Raw genomic sequence first — 14297 nt, 5'->3', positions numbered from 1 at the left:
AAGTGAGTGTGTGATGGGGTATGGGTACCAACTGCCAATGATGAAAGGTCAGTAAATAATTAGCCAAGTTGATAAATAAATAAATAAGTGAGTGTGTGATGGGGTATGGGTACCAACAGCCAATAATAAAAGGTCAGTAAGTAATTAGCCAGCTTGATAAATAAATAAATGGGTGTGTGATGGGGTATAGGTACCAACAGCCAGTGATGAAAGGTCAGTAAGTAATTAGCCAGAAGATAAATAAATAAATAAGTGAGTGTGTGATGGGGTATGGGTACCAACAGCCAGTGATGAAAGGTCAGTAAGTAATTAGCCAGCTAGATAAATAAACAAATAAGTGAGTGTGTGATGGGGTATGGGTACCAACAGCCAGTGATGAAAGGTCAGTAAGTAATTAGCCAGCTAGATAAATAAACAAATAAGTGAGTGTGTGATGGGGTATGGGTACCAACAGCCAGTGATGAAAGGTCAGTAAGTAATTAGCCAGCTAGATAAATAAATAAATAAGTGAGTGTGTGATGGGGTATGGGTACCAACAGCCAGTGATGAAAGTTCAGTAAGTAATTAGCCAGCTAGATAAATAAATAAGTGAGTGTATGATGGGGTATGGGTACCTAAAGCCAATGATGAAAGGTCAGTAAGTAATTAGCCAGCTAGATAAATAAATGAGTGTGTGATGGGGTATGGGTACCAACAACCAATGATGAAAGGTCAGTAAGTAATTAGCCAGCTAGATAAATAAATAAATAAATATGTGAGTGTGTGATGGGGTATGGGTACCAACTGCCAGTGATGAAAGGTCAGTAAATAATTAGCCAGGTTGATAAATAAATAAATAAGTGAGTGTGTGATGGGGTATGGGTACCAATAGTCAGTGATGAAAGGTCAGTAAGTAATTAGCTAGCTAGATAAATAAATAAATGAGTGTGTGATGGGGAATTCATACCACCAGCCAATAACAAAAGGTCAGTAAGTAATTAGCTACCAAGATAGATAAATAAATAAGTGGGTGTATGATGGGATATGGGTACCTAAAGCCAGTGATGAAAGGTCAGTAAGTAATTAGCCAGCTAGATATATAAACAAATAAGTGAGTGTGTGATGGGGTATGGGTACCAACAGCCAGTGATGAAAGGTCAGTAAGTAATTAGCCAGCTAGATAAATAAATAAATAAGTGAGTGTGTGATGGGGTATGGGTACCAACAGCCAGTGATGAAAGGTCAGTAAGTAATTAGCCAGCTAGATAAATAAATAAATAAGTGAGTGTGTGGTGGGGTATGGGTACCAACAGCCAGTGATGAATGGTCAGTAAGTAATTAGCCACCTAGATAAATAAATACATAAGTAAGTGAGTGTATGATGGGGTATGGGTACCAACAGCCAATGATGACAGGTCAGTAAGTAATTAGCCAGCTAGATAAATAATAAATGAGTGTGTGATGGAGTATGTGTACCAACAGCCAATGATGAATGGTCAGTAAGTAATTAGCCAGCTATATAAATAAATAAATAAATGAATAAGTGAATATGTGATGGTGTATAGGTACCAACAGCCAATGATGAAAGGTCAGTAAGTAATTAACTAGCTAGATACATATAATAAATAAGTGAGTGTGTGAAGGGGTATGGATACCAACAGCCAATGATGAAAGGTCAGTAAGTAATTAGCCAGGTAGATAAATAAATAAATAAGTGAGTGTGTGATGGGGTATGGGTTTCACCAGCCAATGATGAAAGGTCAGTAAGTAATTAGCTAGCTAGATAAATAAATAAATGAGTGTGTGATGGGGTATGGGTACCAACAGCCAATGATGAAAGATCAGTAAGTAATTAGACACCTTGATAAAATAATAAATAAATAAATAAATAAATAAATAAATAAATAAGTGAGTGTATGATGGGGTGTGGGTACCTAAAGCCAATGATGAAAGGTCAGTAAGTAATTAGCCAGCTTGATAAATAAATGAATAAGTGAGTGTGTGATGGGGTATAGCTACCAACAGCCAGTGATGAAAGGTCAGTAATTAATTAGCCAGCAAGATAAATAAATAAGTGAGTGTGTGATGGGGTATGGGTACCAACAGCCAGTGATGAAAGGTCAGTAAGTAATTAGCCAGCTAGATAAATAAACAAATAAGTGAGTGTGTGATGGGGTATGGGTACCAACAGCCAGTGATGAAAGGTCAGTAAGTAATTAGCCAGCTAGATAAATAAATAAATAAGTGAGTGTGTGATGGGGTATGGGTACCAACAGCCAGTGATGAAAGTTCAGTAAGCAATTAGCCAGCTAGATAAATAAATAAGTGAGTGTATGATGGGGTATGGGTACCTAAAGCCAATGATGAAAGGTCAGTAAGTAATTAGCCAGCTAGATAAATAAATGAGTGTGTGATGGGGTATGGGTACCAACAACCAATGATGAAAGGTCAGTAAGTAATTAGCCAGCTAGATAAATAAATAAATAAATATGTGAGTGTGTGATGGGGTATGGGTACAAACTGCCAGTGATGAAAGGTCAGTAAATAATTAGCCAGGTTGATAAATAAATAAATAAGTGAGTGTGTGATGGGCTATGGGTACCAATAGCCAGTGATGAAAGGTCAGTAAGTAATTAGCTAGCTAGATAAATAAATAAATGGGTGTGTGATGGGGAATTCATACCACCAGCCAATAATAAAAGGTCAGTAAGTAATTAGCTACAAAGATAGATAAATAAATAAGTGGGTGTATGATGGGGTATGGGTACCTAAAGCCAGTGATGAAAGGTCAGTAAGTAATTAGCCAGCTAGATATATAAACAAATAAGTGAGTGTGTGATGGGGTATGGGTACCAACAGCCAGTGATTAAAGGTCAGTAAGTAATTAGCTAGCTAGATAAATAAATAAATAAGTGAGTGTGTGATGGGGTATGGGTACCAACAGCCAGTGATGAAAGGTCAGTAAGTAATTAGCCAGCTAGATAAATAAATAAATAAGTGAGTGTGTGGTGGGGTATGGGCACCAACAGCCAGTGATGAATGGTCAGTAAGTTATTAGCCACCTAGATAAATAAATACATAAATAAGTGAGTGTATGATGGGGTATGGGTACCTAAAGCCAATGATGTAAGGTCAGTAAGTAATTATCCAGCCTGATAAATAAATGAGTGTGTGATGGGGTATGGGTGCCAACAGCCAATGATGAAAGGTCAGTAAGTAATTAGCCAGCTAGATAAATAATAAATAACTGAGTGTGTGATGGGGTATGTGTACCAACAGCCAATGATGAATGGTCAGTAAGAAATTAGACAGCTATATAAATAAATAAATAAATGAATAAGTGAATATGTGATGGTGTATGGATACCAACAGCCAATGAGGAAAGATTAGTAAGTTATTAACCAGCTAGATACATATAATAAATAAGTGAGTGTGTGAAGGGGTATGGGTACCAACAGCCAATGATGAAAGGTCAGTAAGTAAATAGCCAGCTAGATAAATAAATAAATAAGTGAGTGTGTGATGGGGTATGGGTTTCATCAGCCAATGATGAAAGGTCAGTAAGTAATTAGCTAGCTAGATAAATAAATAAATGAGTGTGTGATGGGGTATGGGTACCAACAGCCAATGATGAAAAGTCAGAAAGTACTGAGCCAGCTAGATAAATAAATAAATAAATAAGTGAGTGTGTGATGGGGTATAGGTACCAACAGCCAGTGATGAAAGGTCAGTAAGTAATTATCCAGCTAGATAAATAACAGTTAACAAAGCCATAGATGAGGGCAAGGTAGTCCACACAGCCTACCTGGACCTCGCAAAACCCTTCGACACAATACCCCACTCAGGCATCATAAATAAGCTTACCAACTTAAATATCATCCCCTGTATCACAAGATGGGTTGCAAGCTGGCTCATAGATAGAACCCACATGGTCAGAATCGCAGGTGCCATGTCCGAATCCAAACCAGTTACAACTGGCATCCCACAGGGCTCAGTTCTGGGACCTCTCTTGTTTGGTATATACTTCTCTGATGTTCAGGCTAACACGGGGTGATTATGGCTGACAAACTACGCAGATTACTGCAAACTGGGGGCCCTAATCAAATCTCCAGCTGACACAAGCATCCTCCAAAAGGGTCTCACAGAGACGGATGCTTGGTGCCAGAGCCACGGCCTCAAGCTAAATGCTAAAAAGTGCATAGTCATCCCCTTTGGGAAAAACAAGGTGCCCACAAATTACAACATAGGTGGTAATCCATTAAGTATGGAAGAAGTAATTAGAGATTTGGGGACCAACGTAGATTGTAATCTCTCCTTTGATAATCACGTTGCCAAAGTGGTTAGAAAGACCTTCTATATATCCCACCTTATCATGAAAGGGTTCGCATCTAGATCAAGAGAGGTCATTGTGCCCCTCTACTCATCACTCATCAGGCCCATAATTGAATACAATGCCCCTTTTGGGATATACCTTATCCGACACCTGCAGCAACTGGAAGGACCCCAAAAGTACCTTACCAAGAGGATCATGGGCTACAAAAAAGATGTCCTATGCAGCTCGACTAAAGAAACTCCAGCTCTACTCAGCTGGTTACCGCCTACTCAGAGGCGATCTATGCCTGAAGTACAAAGCCATGTCAAACCCAGAATTAATGGACATGCTCCACCTCAAAATATCCAAGTCCCTTAGAGCTACACGCTCCAGGGACTTAAACCTCAGTACAAAAATAAATAGGACATGCTGGAGGGACAGATTCATTTCCCAGATGCTCCCCTCACTCTGGAATAGAATCCCAGTTCATGTTAGACATAGCCCCTCGCTGACCTTCTTCAAGCAAAATCTGGACGCGTGGATGGGAAATTGCAAATTCACCCTGGGATCTCTTCTGTGTCCCTGCTAGACAGAGGCACAGTAAACTAATCTTAAAAGGGTACCTTCTGTGACCTACTTTACAGAGGCACATCAGGCTAATCTAATAGGGAGGCAGAAGCCAAATACACTCTGGCTGGCTTATAAATGCCCTAGGGCAGATAACCTAGTATCTACCTATGAACCTATGAACCTATAAATAAATGAGTGTGTGATGGGGTATGGGTAACAAGAGCCTGTGATGAAAGGTCAGTAAGTAATTACCCAGCTAGATAAATAAATAAATAAGTGAGTGTGTGATGGAGCATGGGTACCAACAGCCAATGATGAAAGATCAGTAAGTAATTAGCCACTTTGATAAATAAATAAATAAATTAATTAATAACTAAATAAATAAATAAATAAGTGAGTGTATGATGGGGTGTGGGTACCTAAAGCCAATGATGAAAGGTCAGTAAGTAATTAGCCAGCTAGATAAATAAATAAATAAGTGAGTGTGTGATGGAGTATGGGTACCAACAGCCAGTGACGTAAGGAGTAAGTAATTAGCCAGCTAGATAAATAAATAAATAAGTGAGTGTGTGATGGGGTATGTGTGCCAACAGCCAATGATGAAAGGTCAGTAAGTAATTAGCCAGCTTGATAAATAAATAAATAAGTGAGTGTGTGATGGGGTATGTGTGCCAACAGCCAATGATGAAAGGTCAGTAAGTAATTACCCAGCTAGATAAATAAATAAATAAGTGAGTGTGTGATGGAGTATGGGTACCAACAGCCAGTGACGAAAGGAGTAAGTAATTAGCCAGCTAGATAAATAAATAAATAAGTGAGTGTGTGATGGGGTATGTGTGCCAACAGCCAATGATGAAAGGTCAGTAAGTAATTAGTCAGCTAGATAAATAAATAATTAAGTGAGTGTGTGATGGGGTATGGGTACCAACAGTCAATGATGAAAGGTCAGTAAGTAATTAGCCATCTAGATAAATAAATAAGTGAGTGTATGATGGTTATGGTTACCAACAGCCAATGATGAAAGGTCAGTAAGTAATTAGCCAGCTAGATAAATAAATAAGTAAGTGAGTGTGTGATGGGGTATGGGTACCAACAGCCAGTGATGAAAGGTCAGTAAGTAATTAGCCAGCTAGCTAGATAAATAAATACATAAATGAATGTTTGATGGGGTATGGGTACCAAAACCAATGATGAAAGGTCAGTAAGTAATTAGCCATCTAGATAAATAAATAAATAAGTGAGTGTGTGATGGGGTATGGGTACCTAAAGCCAATGATGTAAGGTCAGTAAGTAATTAGCCAGCCTGATAAATAAATGAGTGTGTGATGGGGTATGGGTACCAACAGCCAATGATGAAAGGTCAGTAAGTAATTAACCAGCTAGATAAATATAATAAATAAGTGAGTGTGTGAAGGGGTATGGGTACCAACAGCCAATGATGAAAGGTCAGTAAGTAATTAGCTAGGTAGATAGATAAATAAATACATAAGTGAGTGTGTGATGGGGTATGGGTACCAACAGCCAATGATGAAAAGTCAGTAAGTAATTAGCCAGCTAGATAAATAAATAAATGAGTGTGTGATGGGGTATGGGTACCAACAGCCAATGATGAAAAGTCAGTAAGTAATTAGCCAGCTAGATAAATAAATAAATAAGTGAGTGTGTGATGGGGTATAGGTACCAACAGCCAGTGATGAAAGGTCAGTAAGTAATCCAGCTAGATAAATAACAGTTACCAAAGCCATAGATGAGGGCAAGGTAGTCCACACAGCCTACCTGGACCTCGCAAAAGCCTTCAACACAATTCCCCACTCAGGCATCATAAATAAGCTTACCAGCTTAAATATCAACCCTTATATCACAAGATGGGTTGGAAACTGGCTCAGAGATAGAACCCACATGGTCAGAATCGCAGGTGCCATGTCCGAATCCAAACCAGTTACAAGTGGCGTCCCATAGGGCTCAGTTCTGGGACCTCTCTTTTTCGGTATATACTTCTCTGAGGTTGAGGCTAACACGGGGGGATTATGGCGGACAATGTTCGCAGATGACTGCAAACTGGGGGCCATAATCGAATCTCCAGCTGACACAAGCATCCTCCAAAATGGTCTCAAAGAGATGGATGCTTGGTGCCAGAGCCACAGCCTCAAGCTAAATGCTGAAAAGTGCATAGTCATCCCCTTTGGGAAAAACAAGGTGCCCACAAATTACCACATAGGTGGTAATCTATTAAGCACGGAAGAAGTAATTAGAGATTTGGGAACCAACGTAGACTGTAATCTCTCCTTTGATAATCACGTTGTCAAAGTGGTTAGAAAGACCTTCTATATAGCCCACCTTATCACTAAAGGGTTCGCATCTAGATCAAGAGAGGTCATTGTGCCCCTCTACTCGTCACTCATCAGGCCCATAATTGAATACAATGTCCCTTTTGGGATGTACCTTACCCGACACCTGCAGCAACTGGAGAGACCCCAAAAGTATCTCACCAAGAGGATCAGGGCTACAAACAGATGTCCTATGCAGCTTGACTAAAGAAACTCCAGCTCTACTCAGTTGCTTACCACCTACTCAGAGGCAATCTATGCCTGACGTACAAAGCCATGTCAAACTCAGAATTAATGGACATGCTCCACCTCAAAAAATCCAAGTCCCTTAGATCTACATGCTCCAGGGACTTAAACCTCAGTACAAAAATAAATAGGACATGCTGGAGGGACAGATTCATTTCCCAGAGGCTTCCCTCACTCTGGAATAGAATCCCAATTCATGTTAGACATAGCCCCTCGCTGACCCACGTCAAGCAAAATCTGGACGCGTGGATGGGAAATCGCAAATTCACCCCTGGAATCTTTTCTGTGTCCCTGCTAGACAGAGGCACAGTAAACTAATCTTAAAAGGGTACCTTCTGTGATCTACTTTACAGAGGCACAATAGGCTAATCTAATAGGGAGGTGGAAGCCAAATACACTCTGGCTGGCTTATAAATGCCCTAGGGCAGATAGCCTAGTATCTACCTATGAACCTATAAATAAATAAGTGAGTGTGTGATGGGGTATGGGTAACAACAGCCAGTGATGAAAGGTCAGTAAGTAATTAGCCAGCTAGATAAATAAATAAATAAGTGAGTGTGTGATGGGGTATGTGTGCCAACAGCCAATGATGAAAGGTCAGTAAGTAATTAGTCAGCTAGATAAATAAATAAATAAGTGAGTGTGTGATGGGGTATGGGTACCAACAGTCAATGATGAAAGGTCATAAGTAATTAGTCATCTAGATAAATAAATATGTGAGTGTATGATGGGTTATGGTTACCAACAGCCAATGATGAAAGGTCAGTAAGTAATTAGCCAGCTAGATAAATAAATAAGTAAGTGAGTGTGTGATGGGGTATGAGTACCAACAGCCAGTGATGAAAGGTCAGTAAGTAATTAGCCAGCTAGCTAGATAAATAAATAAATGAGTGTGTGATGGGGTATGGGTACCAACAGCCAATGATTAAAGGTCAGTAATTAATTAGCCAGCTAGATAAATAAATAAATAAGTGAGTATGTGATGGGGTATAGGTACCAACAGCAAGAGATGAAAGGTCAGTAAGTTATTAGCCAGCTAGATAAATAAATAAATAAGTGAGTGTGTGATGGGGTATGGGTACCAACAGCCAATGATGAAAGGTCAGTAAGTAATTAGCCAGCTAGATAAATAAATAAATGAGTGTGTGATGGGGCATGGGTACCAACCGCCAGTGATGAAAGGCCAGCAAGTAATTAGCCAGCTAGATAAAAAAATAAATAAGTGAGTGTGTGATGGGGTATGGGTACCAACAGCCAATGATGAAAGGTCAGTAAGTAATTAGCCAGCTAGATAAATAAATAAATAAGTGAGTGTATGATGGGGTATGGGTACCTAAAGCCAATGATGAAAGGTCAGTAGGTAATTAGCCAGCTAGATAAATAAATGAGTATGTTATGGGGTATGGGTACCAACAGCCAATGATGAAAGGTCACTAAGTAATAAGCCAGCTAGATAAATAAATAAGTGAGTGTGTGATGGGGTATGGGTACCAACAGCCAATGATGAAAGGTCAGTAAGTAATTAGCCAGGTAGATGAATAAATAAATAATTGAGTGTGTGATGGGGTATGGGTACCAACAGCCAATGATGAAAGGTCAGTAAGTAATTAGCCAGCTAGATAAATAAATAAATAAGGGAGTGTGTGATGGGGTATGGGTACCAACAGTCAATGATGTAAGGTCAATAAGTAATTAGCCATCTAGATAAATAAATAAATAAGTGAGTGTATGATGGGGTATGGTTACCAACAGCCAATGATGAAAGATCAGTAAGTAATTAGCCACCTAGATAAATAAATAAATAAATAAATAAATAAATAAATAAATAAATAAATAAGTGAGTGTATGATGGGGTGTGGGTACCTAAAGCCAATGATGAAAGGTCAGTAAGTAATTAGCCTGCTTGATAAATAAATGAATAAGTGAGTGTGTGATGGGGTATAGCTACCAACAGCCAGTGATGAAAGGTCAGTAATTAATTAGCCAGCAAGATAAATAAATAAGTGAGTGTGTGATGGGGTATGGGTACCAACAGCCAGTGATGAAAGGTCAGTAAGTAATTAGCCAGCTAGATAAATAAACAAATACGTGAGTGTGTGATGGGGTATGGGTACCAACAGCCAGTGATGAAAGGTCAGTAAGTAATTAGCCAGCTAGATAAATAAATAAATAAGTGAGTGTGTGATGGGGTATGGGTACCAACAGCCAGTGATGAAAGGTCAGTAAGTAATTAGCCAGCTAGATAAATAAATAAGTGAGTGTATGGTGGGGTATGGGTACCTAAAGCCAATGATGAAAGGTCAGTAAGTAATTAGCCAGCTAGATAAATAAATGAGTGTGTGATGGGGTATGGGTACCAACAGCCAATGATGAAAGGTCAGTAAGTAATTAGCCAGCTAGATAAATAAATATATATGTGAGTGTGTGATGGGGTATGGGTACCAACTGCCAATGATGAAAGGTCAGTAAATAATTAGCCAGGTTGATAAATAGATAAATAAGTGAGTGTGTGATGGGGTATGGGTACCAACAGCCAATGATGAAAGGTCAGTAAGTAATTAGCCAGCTAGATAAATAAATAAATGAGTGTGTGATGGGGAATGGTACCAACAGCCAATAATAAAAGGTCAGTAAGTAATTAGCTACCGAGATAGATAAATAAATAAGTGGATGTATGATGGGGTATGGGTACCTAAAGCTAGTGATGAAAGGTCAGTAAGTAATTAGCCAGCTAGATAAATAAATGAGTGTGTGATGGGGTATGGGTACCAACAGCCAAAGCTGAAAGGTCAGTAAGTAATTAGCCAGCTAGATGAATAAATAAATAAATAAGTGAGTGTTAGATGGGGTATGGGTACCAACAGCCAATGATGAAAGGTCAGTAAGTAATTAGCCAGCTAGATAAATAAATACATAGGTGAGTGTTTGATGGGGGTATGGGAACCAACAGCCAATGATGAAAGGTCCGTATTTAAACAGCCAGCTAGGTGATTGGCAGTATTTGATTAACAAATTTAGGGGAGGCTTCCATGCAAAACATCCTCATAAGTTGAGCACATACTCTTTCTTCTCACATTTCTGCACAAAACATTTCAGCCTGGTTGAGTAAGAGTACAATTTAACCTGGAGTTATTTTCTTAAGAAATGCATTTTTTGTACATAGTTTTATGCTGTGTTCTAATTTAATTGTTTCCATATCATGTACATGCTTTGTATTTGTCTGTAGGATGTTTTACACTGTTTCTATATTTAAGTCTGCAAATTAATTTAATTTATACATTTTGAAAACTGTTTTCTTATAATTAATCTCAATAAACTTGTGGTAAAATAGTGAGAAATTATTTATTATTTAAACATATGACTTTAACATTACAGATGATTTAAGTGAATACTTTCTAATAGGTCAATTTGTAATTGTAGCAGAAGAGATAACATACAATAAAGGGAAAGTATAGCATATTAGATATAAAGAATTAAATGAAAGATGAGTTTGAAGAGTTGAAATGGAGAAGACCACCTAACTGGAAGGGAACACTTCACATGTACACTCCATCTTGGATTAGACATATGGCAGTAGTTGCTCAAAAAAGATTGTTAGTTTAACTTACCAGTGACTCTATAATACTCTGCTATCTGGTCAGATGTCAAAAAGGGTCAGTTCCTATACTGTGGTCTGGATCAAATGACATTTATGTTGTCATTGGCACTGGGCCTTAGGTTGGAGTGTTACATTTGAATAATGAATGCAGTAACAATGAATACACAAGGGTTTGGAAAGTAGAACTTAAAAACCATTGTAAAAATCAACAAATTAGTCAAGCACCACAGGCAAGCTGGTAAGTTACAGTGGTGTTGCTTTCCTAAGCACAGTCATTATTTATTTATTTATTTATTTATTTATTTATCATTTGTTGACCGGGAAAGTCCAACTAGGTTCCACAGAGCCTGTTTTCAGCGGAGGCCTGGGGAGAAATGCTCCAGATGCATGTTTTTGGCATGTGGGAGGAAACCGGAGTACCCGGAGGAAACCCACACCAACACAGGGAGAACATGCAAGAATCAAACCGGAGAACCTCTTGCTGTGAGGTGACAACATTAACCAGTGCACCACTGCACCGCCCGTATTTAAAAAAAAGTAGAAAAAACATTATATTTTGTAATATCTACAGCAACTTAATGTTACCTTTCGAAACTGAGAAAATCATGGGATAGCATTATTTATGTGAACCAGGAAGGTCCCACATGAAGTCCATTGTGAATGTTTGGATAACTACCCTGAATGGCCATTTTAACCCTAGCCAGTAACCTGAAGTCAAAATAAAATCCTGTACCTTGTATCTATGAGGTGAAGACCTTAACACTCTGCCAAACCTACTCTCCCCAAAAATTCAAACCGTCCACCCTTGGCACAGGAAACAGCTCATTAACAAGTCGTAGCTTTAACCCCCTGTACTAATTGCCAGAATCTCTTACCTTTCGGTATAAAAGCCTAGAACATTTCTGGTAGATGTCTACCTATTTACTTTTTTGTTACAGCTTCAGTGACAAAGCTATGCATAAGGCAATAACTTTAAAACATTCAGATAATTTTACATCCCTCAGTTCCTTAAGATTCCACTAAGGTGGTACTCTTCTGGTCCAATCTGCTGTGTCAAAGAACTTTACCTTTGTTTGGCGGTAGTTGACAATGAACCTCGTACTTTGACACCAGAAAATAATGGATGATAGATCATTTTATCATTTATTTTGAAATGTTTCATGAGAACTGTATAATAGGGATTGAAAAAGTCATCTTCAAAGGACATTAATACCAGGAAAGTCTATGCAGAGGTAACTGACAAATTGAATATCAGAGGTTCAAGTCAGGGCCCTTACGTAATCTCTAGATGTAACAATGAAAAGACAGATAGGCCAAGACTTTCTTTTACATTAATTATTTTGTTTTGAAGTTTACTTCCATGCCCACATGATTCAGTAAGAGTTGAAGTAAGACAAAGTCAACAGGTGAAATGCTTTACAAAGTCAGTGAGGATGGCCGTAGTTATTTTTCTGTAACACATTCCATTGAATACCTTGTCAGTAAACAGACAATTGACTGCCACAGTGCCATGACTTTGGAAAAAATGTGTAGGCTGACAATAAGCAGGCAGTATTTATTCAGGTACTGGATTAATTGCCCTAATATTACTTTCTCCATCCCAAAACAGTAAACTATATAAGAGTAAACATGCAACTCTTTATTTATTACAGGGAAACCTAGTGCATCAGCCTTACAGCCATCTTGGACACAAGGGCTGTATAGTCTAAGGTCACTTTCTCATAATGTAGCCCCAGAATGAGAAGGCTATAAACTGGGCTGAGCTGTGGCTTTGTTGAAGAACACACAACTTTGATTAGAGGCATTATTTCTGATTCATAACTACTGCTTCTTTCCAAAGTCATGTGAACAAATTATCTCCCATTAGAGCTTACAAATATGTGACAGTCACCTGCCAATAAATATTCAAATGTGGCTTATGAAATTGTGGAGTAAGCTAGTCTCAGACTGGAATTCCATGCTTTGAAGAGAGCAGCAGGATGACCCTTACTTATTTGTTATTGACCTTACTAAAATAAAATGGTGGAACATAAATGGTCAGTGTTAATGGTACAACAAGTGGCACACTTGCTTTTGGTTCTATTCCCACACCAGTAACCTGGATTCATTTCCCTCTACTGACACTGCAATACAGTATAAGGTGGGTGCTGCACTCCTGAGTATAGCATTCTTCAGATGAGATTTTATACTGAGGCCCCATCTGCCTGAGTTAGTGGTAGCTCAGGTGGATACAAAAGATCCCATTGCACCTATCATAGTATGGAAATTTCCCACAGGTCTCCCCTGAAAAGAGGCTGATGGCCTAGTGGGACTAACCCAGTCAACAAAGCATAAAAACATTTAAACTGAAATCTTTGATGTACTGTAGGCCCACAGACTTGTGGCATGCCAGAGGTCCTACCAATTCATCAGACATAATTCTACACTTGCTTCAGGAAAGTTTTATGATCATGGACATTTTTATCAGCAATACCATCAGTGTTTTTCCATGAAGAGGGATTTTTTAAACGTCAGTGCAGTAACTGCAATGGTTGATAAATAATTGGACTCTTCCTTGCAAAGGAAGTGACCATTGAATCTAGGTGTAACATTTCTGCTAAGGTGACATAGCACACCAATTATCTCCCTCTCATTAATAGGCTACTAAATTCTTTGTGGTCTATCTAGGTTTTGTCTCTGAGTGACCTCATACCTGTGAACCATAAAGCAAAGTTACTTGCCATAAAGACTTAGCAAAACTTCATATCTCTGAACATCATACAGTACATGAATTACATTTTTCAAGAGGTTTCAACAGATGTATTTTGTAAAATAAAATTCAGCACGATGTAACATGGATATAGAGTTTTTCTGATGTTGCCAGTAATCTGACTTACTGCACTGACATACAAGCAGAATGCACTGCATTGCAGGTTAAGGGCCTTGGTTTTATATTTGTAATGATTTCTAACCAGTTAACATATTAATCTGAAAACATAGAGCTGAACACAACTTACTCATTTATTGCATTCCACAGCAACATTCCATCTTCTTTGTAGTAATAATTTTTCAGATCCTTCACACCTCGATTTTCCAAATCATCTGGCAGACAAAGGCTTTCATAGGTGACTAGTTTGAAAGCCTTCACTAAGATATCAAAGTGGTCTTCATAGTTACAACTTGAGTACTGGAAAACCAAAATGCATAATTACTAAGAGACAAGGAAAAACAGACTTGATTTACACACCATAACAGTAAACAAAGGAAGTGTCCCTCTCTTCATAAT

The 14297-nt window shown here is 38.5% G+C and overlaps 1 protein-coding gene across 1 annotated transcript in view; it reads right to left on the bottom strand.

Annotated features, from left to right (window-relative positions):
* LOC122803966 (polyunsaturated fatty acid lipoxygenase ALOX15B-like) overlaps nt 1–14297 on the bottom strand; it is a 217941-nt gene that overhangs the window by 198072 nt on the left and 5572 nt on the right. Inside the window, exon 2 of the mRNA XM_044073644.1 lies at nt 14029–14198. Within this exon, the coding sequence (XP_043929579.1) occupies nt 14029–14198 (170 nt within the window). The remainder of the gene's footprint in view (nt 1–14028; nt 14199–14297) is intronic.

This window comes from Protopterus annectens, chromosome 6.part0 (assembly GCF_019279795.1).
Source record: "Protopterus annectens isolate FY-2018-M chromosome 6.part0, PAN1.0, whole genome shotgun sequence".
NCBI lineage: Eukaryota > Metazoa > Chordata > Ceratodontiformes > Protopteridae > Protopterus > Protopterus annectens.
Note: the sequence above shows the minus strand (reverse complement) of the source record. Positions and strands in the feature narration are given on the sequence as shown.